Source organism: Nuphar pumila, chromosome 11 (assembly GCF_984573655.1).
Source record: "Nuphar pumila chromosome 11, dmNupPumi1.hap1.1, whole genome shotgun sequence".
Lineage (NCBI taxonomy): Eukaryota > Viridiplantae > Streptophyta > Magnoliopsida > Nymphaeales > Nymphaeaceae > Nuphar > Nuphar pumila.
Window position 1 is genome coordinate 6,036,417 of NC_143259.1, and position 15,972 is coordinate 6,052,388.

The 15,972-nt window shown below is 38.7% G+C and overlaps 1 protein-coding gene across 1 annotated transcript; it reads right to left on the reverse strand.

Moving 5' to 3' along the window:
* Positions 1-7,294: 7,294 nt before the first annotated feature.
* LOC149821759 (ferredoxin--NADP reductase, root isozyme, chloroplastic-like) lies at positions 7,295-11,909 on the reverse strand. Its single transcript, XM_089980101.1, has 5 exons — positions 11,623-11,909; positions 11,031-11,087; positions 9,747-10,079; positions 8,205-8,424; positions 7,295-7,947 (listed from the first exon to the last, which is right to left on the reverse strand). The coding sequence occupies exons 1-5, from the start codon at positions 11,644-11,646 to the stop codon at positions 7,451-7,453; spliced, it is 1,131 nt and encodes a 376-aa protein (XP_089836227.1). The 5' UTR covers positions 11,647-11,909; the 3' UTR covers positions 7,295-7,450.
* Positions 11,910-15,972: the final 4,063 nt, after the last annotated feature.

A 15,972-nucleotide genomic window follows, 5' to 3' on the forward strand; every position in this document is an offset into this window, starting at 1 on the left:
GAGAAGTCGTTGCATTCGGTTGTCGCTTCTTTTTCTCAACATCAGTGGTATCAGAGCCTCAGGTTCAAGAATGAATATAAGCACAAGTCGAACGATTAGTTTGAAAGACACAAATTACAATTTATGGAAGAAGAAGATGAAAAATCTTTTTTTTGTTAAGACTATGCATCTTCTGGTGTTTGCTACTCAAAAACCCGAATCTAAAAGTCATGAAGAATGAGAATTTGAGCATGAGCAAGTGTATGATTTTATTTGACAATATTCATCATGAGAATCATGCAAGGACATTGTGCACTAAGCTTGAAATTTTGTATGCTTCGAAGACTGGTAGCAACAGATTGTATTTGCTTAGACGGATGATGCAACTAAAGCATAAAGAAAGAAGCTCTATAGCCGACCACTTGAATGAGTTTCAAGGGTTTATTAATCAGTTGTCTAGCATGAGTATTAAATTTGAAGATGAAGTTGTAGGGCTTTGGATGCTTGCTACTCTTTCGGATTCATGAGAGACATTTAGGGTCTCACTCACCAACTCCGCTCTTAATGGTGTTGTTTCTATGGAGCTTGTTAAAATCGATGTCCTCAATGAAGAGATGAGAAGGAAATCTCAAGGTTATTCTCCATAGTCAGATGCATTTGTCACTGAGAATAGGGAGAGGAATAAATTTAAGGGTGAGAAGGGTAGAGATAAAAGCCGAAGCAAATCAAGATCAAGATTCAAAAATATAGAATGTCATCATTGCGAAAAAGGGGCACATTAAGAAATATTGTTTTCAGTTGAAGAGAGAAAACAAGAATTGTGAAAAGCAAGAAAAGAATAATAATGAGATTGGTGATCGTGTCACCGCGACTACTTCGACTGAGTTAGTTGTTGTCTATGATGATGATGTGGTGAACTTGACTAATCATTATACTAGTTGGGTGATAGACAGTGGTGCCTCTCTCCATGTTACTTCAAATAGGGAGTTCTTTGCTACTTATACTCTGAGTGACTTTGGAGTATCAAGAATGGGCAATGATGGTTTGTCTAAAGTTGGTGTTGCTGATGTAAATTTGCAAATCACCAATGAAACCATGTTGATGCTTAAAGATGTTAGGCATGTGTCAGATGTTCGCTTGAATTTAATTTCAGCGGGAAAGCTTGATGATGAAGGCTTTTGTAGTACATTCAATGATGGACAGTGGAAGCTCACTATAGGCTCATTGGTTATGGCTCGTGGAAAGAAGTGCAACAGTTTATATATTTTGCAGGCATTGATTTCAAAGGATGTCGTGAATGTGACTGAAAATGAGAAGTCAGTTGAGTTGTGGCACAAGAGGTTGAGTCATATGAACAAAAAAGGGCATTGAATGTTTGATAAAGAAGAATATACTTCTTGGACTGAATAAAGAGAAGTTGAAAAGATGTATTCATTGCTTGGTTGGGAAGCAAAGGAAAGTATATTTTAAGAGTCATCCTCCATCAAGAAAGAGGAAAATTTTAGAATTGGTTGACTCAAATGTATGTAGTCCTTTGAAAGAGAGTTCGCTTGGAGGTGCACTTTATTTTGTGATTTTCATTGATGATCATTCAAGAAAGTTGTGGGTCTATGCTTTGAAGAGAAAAGACCAAGTGTTTGATGCATTCAAGCAATTTCATGCTCTTATTGAGAGACAGACAAAGAAGAAGTTGAAGTGCATTTGAACTGATAATGAAGGTGAATATTTGGGGCCATTTGATGAGTATTATAAGATGCATGGTATAAGGCATCAAAAGACTTCTCAGTTGAATGGTGTAGCTGAGAGAATGAATAGAACTCTTGTCGAAAGAGTTTGATGCTTGTTGTCAGAGGCAAAGTTGTCAAGACCTTTTTTGGTGTGAAGCATTGTGCATAGTTGTTCAAGTTTTTAACTTGTCTCCTCATGTTCTTTTAGATGGTGATGTTCCTGACAGAGTTTGGTTTAGAAAGAATGTTTCCTATGACCATTTGTGTATTTTTGGGTGCAAAGCTTTTGTGTATGTTCATAAAGATGAAAGGACAAAGTTAAAAGCAAAGACACGACAATGTATATTTTTGGGATATGGTCAGGATGAGTTTAGGTACAAGTTGTATGATCCTATTGAGAAAAAGCTTGTCAGAAGCAGAGATGTTATCTTTGTTGAAGACCAAACCATTAAAGACATTGAGAAAGTGGTGAAAGAAAAATCTCATAGCAGCGACAACTTGATTGATATGAATCTTGTTCCTTTGTCATCTTTTCCAAATTCGGTTGAAGATGACACACATGAGGATGTTAAAAATTCACAACAGAATGTTGATAGGTCAGATACGTCTGATGGTGATGATGTTGAGCAGTATGAGATAGGTTCCTCTTCAGCTACAGAGTCACTTCGCAGATCTACTAGAGAGAGACAATCATCAATTAGATATCCTGCACAAGAGTATGTCTTGTTGACTGATGGTGGAGAACCTGAGAGCTATGATGAAGCTATGCAAGATGTGCAAAAAAAGAAGTGGATTAAAGCAATGGAAGATGAGATGAATCTCTTTATGACAACCATACTTTTGAGCTTGTACAGTTGCCTAAAGGTAAAAGGCTTTAAAGCATCGTTGGGTTTTTAGAGTAAAGCGAGATGAGAACTCGTCACACCCACGATATAAAGCTAGGTTGGTTGTAAAAGGTTTTAGTCAGAAGAAAGGTATTGACTTTGAAGAGATCTTCTTGCCAGTTGTTAAAATGTCTTTTATCAGAGTTGCTTTGAGCTTGACAGCAAGTCTTGATTTAAAAGTTGAGCAGATGGATGTGAAGACAACCTTTCTCCATGGTGATCTTGAGGAAGAGATATACACGGTGCAACCTAAAGGGTTTGAGAAGAAAGGAAAAGAAGACTATGTCTTCAGATTAAGAAAGAGCTTGTATGGTTTGAAACAAGCTCCCAGACAGTGGTATAAGAAGTTTGAGTCTTTTATGAGGGAGCATGACTACAAGAAGACTACTTCAGACCATTGTGTTTTTGTAAAAAAAAATTCAAATGATGATTTTGTTATTTTGTTGTTCTATGTTGATGACATGCTCATTGTGGGCAAGAACACTTCAAGAATTGCTAACTTGAAGAAAGAGTTGGGCAAATCATTTGCCATGAAGGACTTGGGAGCCGCAAGTCAGATTTTGGTCATGAAGATTGTTCGTGATAGAAAGGTAAAGAAGTTATGGCTATCACAAGAGAAGTACACTGAGAAAGTACTTCAAAGATTCAACATGGACAAGGCAAAGGCAATGAACACCCCACTTGAAGTATAATTCAAGTTGAGTGTGAAGCAGAGTTCTTCTACAGATAAAAAAAAAGAAGATATGCAAAAGATTCCATGTGCTTCAGCAGCTGACAGTTTGATGTATACAATGGTGTGTACGAGGCCAGATATAGCTCATGCGGTTGAGGTTGTTAGCAGATTTCTCTCAAATCCTGGTAGAGAGCATTGGAATGTTGTGAAATAGATTTTAAGATATCTTCGAGGCACAAGCAATTTGTGTGTTTATTTTGGTGAGCAGAAACCTACTTTATTAGGTTATACAGATTCATATTTGGTAGGTTATGTTGATTCTAGAAAGTCTATATTTGGATATTTGATTACTTCAGCAGGTGGTGCAGTGTCTTGGCAGTCGAGACTTCAGAAATGTGTGGCACTATCGACTACAGAGGCAGAGTTCATTGCAGTGACAGAGGCTAGTAAAGAGTTACCGTGGAAGAAGAAATTTATGCAAGAACTTGGTTTTAGTCAAGAGAAGTGACAGTCAGAGTGCGATTCATCTTGGCAAGAATTCTACTTTTCATGCAATGTCGAAGCACATTGATGTGAGGTATTATTGGATACGTGATGTGTTAGATGCAAAGCTACTTGAGCTTGAGAAAATTCATACAGATGATAATGGTGCATCTATGATGGCCAAGGAGTTGCCTCGTGGTAAGCTTGAAGTATGTTGCTCTATCGTCGGTTTGGCAAAGTTCTTCACATAGTTGGTGAGGGGAAGATGTGTTGGATTTGGGATCCCTCCATGTGGAGGACCCGATCTAAGGATGGTGAAGAGATGCACTTCACCTTGCATTTTTTTTAGGCTTTAAAAGGAGCAAAATAACAAGAAGTGAGGGACTAAAATTGAAAAAGTGAAAAAAAAAGAAAAATGAGAAAAGAGAGCACGATGGATGGTAAGCTTGGTGGAGTCCTTTTGGGTTTTCCTCTTTGAAGAAAAGAGAGAAAAAAAGAGAGGGAATAAGGTTTCTTCCTCTTGTTTTGTATGGGGCTTCCACAAGATTGTGAGAAAGAGAGAAAGAGAGTGGGAGAGGTGGGAAAAAAAAAAAACTTTGATTGTTGGTGTTCGTCATTTTCTTCTTTTATCCTCTTGTAAAGATTAGGGCAAGGAAAAAAGGGTTTTTATTGTGGGAAGGTCATCACTATTGATTAGATGATATTCTTTCACTTTCATCTCTTTATTTGCTTTGATGTTTCTCTATTATGGTGATTTATGGGCTTATTGTGGGTAGGTATTGGGTATGCCCCTTTGTAGTCATTCTTTCTATCATATAGTAAAGTTGTTGTTGGGTTGCTCTCAACCTCGTGGGTTTTACCTCTCATTTTGTGAGGGTTTTCCACGTTAAAATTGGTGTGTGCCTCACTCTTATTGTGTTTTTTATTTTATTTTTGTTATCCCTTGCTCTTGTGAATCAAATATATATATATATATATATATATATATATATATATATATATATATATATATATATATATATATATATATATATATATATATATATATATATATTTTGTGGTATCCCTTAGATAATAAGGGTTTTATTTTGGAGCTCAGGTGGAAGGAATTATTCTATATGTTATGTGCAAGGCATAAAAGTGTTTTTTTTAGGTACTTTGTTGTCATCGCCTCCGTTTGAGAAGTGGTTGCTTTCGGTTTGCGCTTCTTTTTCTCAACAGAAAGTGTGGGTACAACAAATTGACCAAACAAGAATTGCATCTTTTACAATAAAATCCATGAAAGTTTTTCACAGAAAATTGCCATCACCATCAAATAGAGACTAAGAACAAGAGGATTTCAGCAAGAAACTTTGTACCAGAGAGGCTGGACATGAATTGTGATTTGAATTCCTCGATGGGTCGACAGTGCAAAGGTTCAGATTTCATATTCAGACAAGAGAAACGGCTCTTGGCGTTATTGTGTCGGGATTTAGAGGAGAGCTGGACCAATCAGTGCTTTATTGAACGGGACAAGTGCTTAGGGAGGGAGGACTACTTGGGCAGGTTTGGATTACGGCTGTCAATGTATCGGGTCCGTACCAGGTACCCAACACCCCAAACCTGAATTTCTGGGTCTGGGCATAAAAATGCCGAGCTGAAATGGGGGCTCCGGACCAAAATGTCCTGAAAGGATTCCAAAACGAGAGAAATGGATATACAGGGAATTGACAGAGGATTAACTATATTCAACAGATCAAATAACATCCAATTAATATCCAGATTCGGATTCGCTTTGCAGTCTTACTTTCGAATCTGAATCTATTAACAGGTAACCTGAATTCGATCAGAAATAAAGTTTATCCAATTAGATGGCCCGATCTGAATTTGGTATTACCTTTTTCCATCCCACTTTTACCTGGAACGTGATTTTCTATTTTGGCAACATAAACAAATCGGGTTGCTTATTGTTTACTTCATTTCTTTAATGGCTCATTATTATTATTTTTTTGACAAAGAAGGCTGGGGTTAGGCTTGGGATGGCAGTGGAGTAAACATGCCCCTCTCTGTTTGCACCGAGGATGGAGGACATGAAACAGGGATTGAGGTTGGTATGGAGGTTAAAATCAAAACCCATGTGGGGATGAAGGCAGGGATGGACTTACGTTTTCCCCGCCCCGCCCCATCCTTGATCCTTCTGTAGAGATGAGAGTGGACCGAGGAAAAACAGGGCCCCGCCTCGCCCTGTTTAGACTAGAGATGGAGGACATGAGACCGGGATGGAGGGTAGGGTTTTGAGACAGGACAGGAATGGAGATCTTGTCCCCCACCCCTGCACTGGTCCAGTGCCATTCCTAGGTTAGGCAGACCCCCACCCATTATACAACTCATACCATTGGGTTTTGAACTTGCAGCTTTCAACACAAAGTAACGTGCACTAACTGCTCCTACGAAACAAGTGAAGTAGTTAATGACTCATTAGTTAGAGTTACCTAAAGGAGGACTTACACCTATGTGAAGAGAAAGGATAAGTTTTCATAGTAATTAGTACACAAGGGATACAGAAGAAGAGTCAAAATGGTGTATCCCTATGACATAACTTGACACAGTTGTTCTAGCCAGTTCAACTTGGCCAAGTTGAACTCGTTAGAACAATGACAACCCAACTACCAAGGAGCGCTCTTGTTTGGCTACGTCCAACATTTGTTTGGATCATACTCGGATCCTCTGTTCCAAATGTTTATTGTTTGGTGACAATGTATAGACAACTTGGACAAACATGGATAATGGGTTAGATTACTTCATTTTGAATGGTATGAATCAATCTTCTTACCATTTTACATGTTTTAATAAGTTTATTATGATTTTTTGGCTTGGATATGGATCTTACGAAGGTATTTTTAAAATCATGATTTTTTGCCAAAATACGGATCTTAAACTGGATCCAAATATCAAAGCATAAAAAAGCATATATTTTAGGCAATTGAAACTAGGGATGCACACAAACGAGTTCGAGTTGAGCTCGGGCTTGCTTGGCTCATGAAGAAAAACTGAGCCGAGCTTGAACAACCAGGTCCAGGATTGGCTCGAGCTGAAAACCTTTAATTTAAACAATATTATGGAAGCAGCAAACAGCATTCACCGCATCCAATGTTTGCCACAAACAATTATCTTTTTGGCTTTTTCATCCAGAGGGCAGCACCATCAAACAAGCCTTAGTGCACATCACCTAGTGTTGGGACCTTGCAAGTTCGAAGCCCAAATGGTATCATTGTATAAGGTCTGCCTAATCGGATCTGGAATCAGATCTTAATCTGGTCATTTTATTTATTACCATACCTGGGGACCCTATAGGATTTGGTCTGGGTAAACCAGACCCATTGACACCCCTAGCCTAAACCCATCTTTCTCTGTAGAAAAAAAAAATGAAAAACAACTGGGGCCTCCTTGAGGTTACAAGCACAATCTGAGGGCTAGACAATCATGCATGTAACAACCCCTCAAGAAATATATTACCTACTAATAATATTAAACGAAATGCAAACACTAAAAAAAAAGAAACGGCCTCATTAATCATAAAGCAACAACATAGATAAATAACGCCAGTTGGGCCAATAGCAGTTCACAGCAAGCAGAATGACCATAGCAGCCACCAAATTCTACAGAGACCAATCTTTTCAAAGAACTAATCAAGATTTCCGAGCTACCAATTAGCTCCACCTTCATTAGTACACCTCAACGTGCCACTGCTTGTTCTTCTTAAGTTGGGAAAGCTTCTGGTTCCAGTTCTCTCCCCTTTCCTCTGCAACTCTCTTCAGTGTTTCCTGAATCCCTGGCATCATACCCTTCAACCCACAGAAATAGATGTGAGCCCCTTGATCCAAAAGCTTAAAGATCTCGTCGCTGTACTCCTCAATCTTATCCTGTACATACATTTTCCCACCATTTTTGTTCTTCTGCTCCCTGCTCAGTGCTAAGTCATACCTAAAATTATCAGGATACTTGCGCAGATACTTCTTGAACTCATCGTCATAGAGGAGGCTGTCACTGTTTGCCACACCAAGGAAAAGCCAGGCAAGACCGGTGAATCTAGAGGGGACAGACTCCATGAACATGCGCCTGAGGTATCCTCTGTAAGGCGCCACACCAGTTCCAGTGGCAATCATGATGTGGGTGGCATTTGGATTATCCTCAGGTAGAAGCATCACTTTGCCAGATGGTCCTGCAGATCAACCAAGTACTTTAAAGCCTGTACGATCGAAAACTGTCCAAAAGTTCTTAAGATTTTCAAAAATGACATTTCAGTTTTGGACTATTCAAGCACAGTGAGCAGTCTGTGTATAGTCAGGCAAATTTTTGTCATGATGCATCTTTGTTTCGTAATATAAACAAAAGGCACGGCTTTGGGTGTGTTGTAGTAACGAAAAAGTTTGAGAATGCAAAGCAAGACATCTTGCTACTCGAACAGAAAGCTTTTACCAGTGAGCTGGATTTTGTCGCCTGGCTTGGAGTTACAAAGAAAATTGCTGCAAACTCCATTCTTTGAAGGGTCTTCCTTTCCGGTCTCGGGATCATAATAGACAGCACGCCGGACACACAGACTAGCTGTTTTTCCATCAAAATCATCCCCATAGCGGGTTGAGGCAATCGAGTAGAGCCGAACTGCATGGGGACTACCAGGTTTCTTAGGATTTTCTCCCTGCAAAGAGACATGGTGGATAGGTTCAGGAAAGCACAATATAACAGAACCACCCAACCAGATGAGAAAGACCAAGAAATCAGTAATTCAAAGGCACATTGACTAGAAAAGTTGATGGCTTGTTCACAAACTGAAAGAAAAAACATAAAATTGAAAGCAACAGCACTTTCTAAACAATCAGTACTTTGGCCATTTAAGAAAACGACAGAACCAATTCTTAACCTGTATTGCCAATTCTGGAAAATTCACATTTCTAAAACTACAGGGGTCTTTCATTTGCAGAAGAATCAAACAGATTAACAAGCTTCCCCTTTTGCAAATAAATTTGTTACATCATGGTCACAAATGAGTGTAGCTGAGATGCGTATGCTTAGATGGAAAAGTGCAACTGGAGTGTTGTGCAATCGTAGAATGCCATTGCGGTTGAAGGGAAAGTTTTATAAGACGACTATTAGGCCCGCTTTACTATATGGTACGGAATGTTGGGCAGCCAAGAGACATCATATTCAAAAAATGAGTGTAGCTGAGATGCGTATGCTTAGATGGATGTGTGAAAATACAATAAAAGATAAGATTCGGAATGAGGAGATACGTAAGAAGGTAGGCATTGCACCCATTGAAAATAAGATGAGAGAGAATCGTTTACGGTGGTTTGGACATATTCGGCGAAGGCCTAATGATGCTCCAGTTAGAAGGATGAAGAAATGGGAAAATATATTAGTTAAAAGAGGTCGAAGTAGGCCTAGGAAGACTTGGATGGAGATGATAGGAAAGGATATGAATGATTTGAACCTCACCGAGGACATGGATTGGATAGAAATGATTGGAGAAGGATTCATGTGGAAGACCCAGAATGATTTTCTTTTTTGGTTCATATCGCCGACCCCAATTGTTTTGGGATGAAGGCATAGTTGTTGTTATTGTTGTTGTTGTATGGTCACAAATCCTCTTACCATATTTACCTGCTTATAGAACATCAGACATTAAGATGATAGACCTAAAATGTCCCATTATATGACAAAGTTTATCCGTGGTCATGCCTGACCAGTATTAAGTAAAAAGAAAAAAAGAAGATTGGTCTCAGAAATGAAAATTGAAGCCAAGTTACTATACTAATGGATTTAGTGAACTCAGAAAGCACAAAATCTGCTGCAACTGTAGCCAAATTAGGGCACAAGTCTGGGTTCCCCATCAACTCAGGATGAGTAGCTGATCCTCTGTTGGTCAGGCATAATTAACCATGCTATCTCACATTCAATAACATCTCTAACAAGCCTGCAGTTTATATGTAATAAAGACTATACAAAGGATGAGGATCTTACAGGAGGAATAACACCATAGCTCTGTCCTTCCCAGTAAGGCACATTCCCACCATGGTCGATAACAATATGGCATGTTTCACCGGGAGCTTTTGGACCAACAAGCCTCTCAACTGAAACTATGGTAGCAGTATAAGGCTCCTTGGGTCTGTAAACATTTAGAGGAGGTTCTTTCGCATTCTCGAGCTCTAAGGGTGAGACTGAGACTTTGACCCCACTTGCTTGTTGCACAGACATGCAAACTCGATACCCATTTGCTGACAGTGATTTCTTGGATTTCAAACTCACAGAGAAGACAGGAAGACATGCTTTGCCCCGAAAATTCAGATCATGTGCCTGCATTCACAAAAGGGATGAACTAAACAATAACAGAAATTTTCAACTCAAAGATAAAATGAACAAAAAATTCTGAAACGGAGAGATAGAGAGGGAAAACAGATATCAAGATCAAGAACTTTTACAGTTTTATAAAATGAAGAACTTTCTTAGCAAGTACATAAATACAAAAAACCCAACCCAACATGATTGGAACAAACTTTTCCATATGCACGATTCTTATTGTCATTCTGTTTATTATTCTGCATGGTTTAACAGATTTAACAGTTTCAGTTCACTTCATAACACAGCTTAACATGAAATCCGTTTCAGGTCTTTGGTGAGACAAACTGAGACTCTATTAACTAAGTCCTCAAGCAACTCTTTGAGTGTTTAACGTGCAAGTCAAGATACCAAATCTTCAACATTCTGAGTCTTGGATAAGTCTCCTCATGACTTGGCATAAGAAGACTTAGTCCATGCCGATCTACCTCCGAGAAGCAATTCAGCAACTAACATGGCTGTTAGTTGACATGATCTGATCATTTTTCAGATCAATCTGATGATAACATAGTATCTTATACAGGAAAAGGCTCATTAAAGGTACACTTGCATCTCAACACTATAAATAAAGAAAACCATTCTTGGTGCTAGCATACAATACCTACTTCTAGACAGGCAGATTGAAAGGATCAATTCATACGCATCATATTGCACAAGTGATAATACATTGGGCATAAAACTTATTTGATTATATATCTTATATTAATTAGCAAGTACAGCACTAACAGGAATTGTAAAGTGTCAGATTAGAGCCATTCGACATTCAACCATTCGTCAAACTAAGCCCTTTGGCTGCACAAACCCATCGCATAAACATAACAAAACTATACTTCCAATATGGTTTTATCATCATTATTCAAACTTTTGAATAAGGAAACAGAGGGAATTGATGAAAAAATCGTATATTACCTTAAATCCTGATCTCCTCACAGCTGCATCATTAGTAAACTGTCCACAATAAACAGCCTACAAATAGATGATCAATCAGAAACAACTGCCATAAAGAAACACTCAAAAGAAAAATGCAACATAAAAAAGCGAACGAAACGAACTAAAAATCCAATCCACCTTAAAAGCTCCAACAGAAATCGAAAAGGCTAAAAGCCTAAAAAGGCAAAAACAGTAGGAATAGATGCGAATGAACTAAACTTCAAAGTTATATATATGTATATATATACACACACGATAAATTCTCTACCGTAAATTAAAAGAAAAAGGAAATATTCACGCAGGGAAGAAGATCAATGAGGAGGAACTCAATCTCACACCCAAACACGAGGACAACGAGACACAAGGAGTGAGATTTCGAACTAAAAATCGAACTCAATCTAAATAGAAACAATGGGTAAAAAAGAACGAACCTTAGAAGAATTGAAAACCAAAATCGATCTATCCGGAAAATCACGCTAAAAATCAAAAGACAAAAAAAGGAAAAATCGATCTAATCGGAAAATCACGCTAAAAACCAACAATTAAAGGGAGGATAGAGGAATCTACCTACCTGAAAAACCAATGAATTCGCCATTAACGGAGCGAAGGAAAGAAGAATCGGAGACGACACGCCACCAAAAAAAGAAACCCTTCGTACGGTAGAAAGAGAAAACTAGGGTTAGGGTTTTGGATCGTTCGTTGCAGAAGCAAGAAGAGGGATTTTAGGGCTCCGGTTATATAGGGAATTGGTGGACGGTGGTGCTGCTCTTTGGGACGAATCAAAGTGCAAGTTCGAGTTCGAATTCGAGTTCGAGCACAAAGAGAAGGGCACAGTACAGAGACGACAGTGTGTGTGTATTTTAGTTATGAAATGATTATGTCATTAATTAAATGTATTTAGTAACTGACGGAAATATCCTCTGATGAAGATAGAATGACAATGATGCCCTCCGGACGAAGTTTGGGCGTCGTTTCCTGTTCGGGAAAAGTCGCACGATGGGTCTCCTCGACGGCGCCAAAGGCCAGGGATAATTTCGTCATTTAGAAAAGTTCTTCGTTGACCAAAACGGTCGTGGAGAGTGGATTAGATCCGGAAAAGGTCCGAAGCAAGGGTCCCGTTGCTTAGATTCGGATATGGATCGGAAACGGTCCTATGTATCTGGATCTCGTCAGATGCACGTGAAGTGCATGGAGAATGGATTCGGCAACTTTTTAGAGTTGGGTCCTGAAATATACTTGTTCTATAGATGATTTTTTTTTTCAAACCACTGCTATGATTTGAGCATCCATACGTGGACCTAGGTAGGGATGCAAACGGATTGGATTTCGATCAGCTAAATACATTGGTGATCCGGATCCGAATTGGGTTGGAACGGGTCCGGGTCAGAACAGCCAAAAATCATAGAACCCACATATTGGATCAGACTCATTTGCACCGCTAGACCTAGGGCTGTCAATGGGTCAGGTTTGTATCAGGTACTTGACCTGACTCAAACCCGAATTTTCGGGTATGGGCATAAAAAGTGTCGGCTTGGATGATATTTGGGTCAACCCAAACATAACCCGAGCAATGTGGGGGCCAGGTTTGGGTTATCATTTTTGCCAGGTGCCCAACCTGACCTTGTTTTTTTTAGGATACTAGACCCGACCCAAGTGTTTTATATGTATTTTCAGTAGGGATGTCAATGTGTCGGGTTTGACCCATACGAAACCTATAGGGTCAGGGTTTGGTGATAAATAAGAAAGCCCGATTAGAATCTGGTCAGACCCGAAGGGTCGGATTAATATATGGATCTGGGTATGGTTTGTGAATTTTCATACCAGACCCGGGCCCAACCTAAGTTCTTACTAAGATCCTCAAATTTTCAATGTAAAAATGCTAAAAATTATTATTTTACCGGGTATAGTCCGGGTCTGGATCATATAATCCTTATAGGATTCAGGTATAGTTTCTGTTATAATTGGTCCAATTAGACCCGGGTCCGGACTCGGTACCATCATCTCAAATCAGGTTTGGGTCTGGTTCCAGCTGAGTGTAAACCAAACCTAATCTGTTGACACCCTTAATTTTCAGCACATATAATTTTTTTTAATTATACGGGCTTGGGTTTGGGATTTCATTTTCTTGACCCGATAAAACTATAACCCAACTATATATTATTTGAGCGGGTTTGGGTATATACCCTGATAGGTCGGGTACCTGACCTGTTCACAGCCATACATGCAACTAAGTCAGTGTTTGCAGTGTAAAACCTTACGATTACTCTCTCTTGCCCACTGGAGATGGCTTCTCATTTAGCTTAGGCTTTGCAGCAAAGGTTGTACACCTTAGTTAGGGGTGGCAATTTCTGACACGACCCGCCAACCCGACCCGCCAACCCGCCTCTTAGGCGGGTTCGGGTTGGGCTTAAGCCAACCCGTTTAATAAACGGGTCGACCCGCGTAACCCATTTATTAAACAGTTCGGGTTCGGGTTGGGGGTATGCCAACCCGGCTGACCCGTTTAATAAACGGGTTAGGCGGGTGGGTCAACCCACCAACCCGTCTGCCCAACCCGTCAACCCACCAACCCGCCAACCCGACCCGCCAACCTGACCCGCGAACCTGAAAACCCGTTTACCCGACCCAACCCATTTATTAAATGGGTTGGCGGGTCGTGTCGGGTTACCCGTTTATTAAACGGGTCGGGTTTGTGTTTGCCACAGCCGACCCGTTTAATAAACGGGTCGGGTTCGGGTTGAGGTATGCTGACACGCCAACCCGACCCCATTGCCACCCCTACACCTTAGGTATCGAACTCTTGACCTTCTTGGACTTGAAAGTCTTAAGCCGATCCACTTAGCTAGGTATGCAGATCTCCACTTAAAGATTTAGTATGATTCATATATTTGGATCTAAATCCAAATAGCAGACTGAATCCTGTCTGCATATGACGACTTTTAGGTAAAAACGAGAGGTTGTTGAGAGTAGTATCTTTGACTAATAAGTGTTGGGACAAATATATAGTTCCTTCACATGAAAAATAAATAAATCAAATATATATATATATATATATATATATATATATATATATATATGGGTAATTTTCAAATGCCCTTGTTTGTAATGTGAAAAAATGATGCAAACGTGCAAATGGTGCAAGAGTGAAAATGAAGCACGTGATTTGGAATCACATTGGGCAACTTTCACGTGTTTGGGGAAATATGTCAAGGGTGTCTCTTTTCACATGTTATTCCTTTTCTTTAGTTTTTAAAAACTGGTAGAAATTTGTTTGTGCATATTGGATTCTGACAATTATGAGAATCCAATATCAATTTGGGGCCAAACAAACGTAGCCCTAATTAATGTCGAAGTTGGACTCAATATCCAAAATACCATGTTTGGACTCAACATCTCGTAAATGGGTCTCATATTTTTTTTCTCAGTCATTGATGCCTTAAGACACGTTTGAAAGTAAGAAAAATTCTTGGGATAAAAATTTTGATTATGAGAACTTTTGATATGATAACTTTTTTAAATAATTTTTTTCACTAGTTTGTGTACTATGATAAAAAACGAAACAAAAAAAAAAAGAGAAAAATGAGAGTGGGGGGATCAGCCCCTCTCGAAGAGAGAGGGTTGATCAGCCCTAGTTGACCACACTCAAGAGAGTGAGGGACCTGGAAATAGTAGTGGGCAGGACGAAGATGAATGCAAAGGAAGCTCTTCTTTTGGCTGCTCATGGGATGATATGGGTGAATGGTTACCCTAATAAAAAATAATTTTTGATAGAAAAAATTCTCACTTGGAAAATCATTTTTTTTAGAAAAAAATTTCTTATAAAATGTTTATCTTGTTTGTTATGGTTGAAAAAGTTGTCATTTTTTCTTTTTTACTTGCATTTTTCTTATCATTTTCTCGCTTTTAAATGCATCCTTAGATTAAGGGCATCTGCAGTTTGCAAAATGAACGGCTAAAACCATGGGTGGCCTCTGATGGGTCACTCCTACATGGTATGCACTCCTTTTACATCCAACTTTCATAAGATCAAAGGGAAGAACACTTAAAATGGGAAACACAATCACAACTTGTACTTTGTCATGTTTTAGTAAACTTAAGAAAGTACTATGATTGTGCCTTGCATTGACGGGATGGCAAGCCAATCCTATAATAACATAGCATTGCAAACGTGCCCTAATTGTTCCAAGTTTTAAAATATATTAAGACTTCATGGTTTAATGCCATGAATGTCATAATAGATTGTTGAATCTTGTGAGGAACCCATAATAAAATTTTAAATCATTTTTGCTCCATTTTTTTATGGTTTCACTATTTCTCCTCATAGCATCTTTTTCTAAGGGTTTCGCCTGCACTCTCTCCTTGGTGCTATCTAAGTGGGTCATACGATTTTTGGTTCACTAATCTGGGTCATTAGATTCTTTTATGAGATTCAATAATTTATTTTAGATTCAATACCTGAATCCAACATATAAGATATGGGTTCTATGTGTAGGACCCAATGGTTACACTGGATTCATACTAGGATTGAATATCTCTCACTTGCCATATGCCACATTGTATCATATAACACTTCATGACAATACATGCACCAAATAAATCTGCACAATTTTTTGAGTTATATCAATATCTAGGTACTATATTTTTCTCATATTTTTCTCACATGTTATATTTTGTTTACCTGGTCACGTGGGTTTTTAATCATTCATTTTTCAAATATGAACTATGGATTATTTTTCACATAATCATATGGATCTTTTCATCATTCTAAGAATGAAGGTTTTCAGACAAAAGTTATTTTTCATATTTTTCTTCATTTTCAAGTATAATATTTTTTACTAATGATATGGGTTATTTTTTACATAGTCATGTGATATTTTCTATGATTATTTCTATGTATGGTATGAGCTTAACCATGACATTG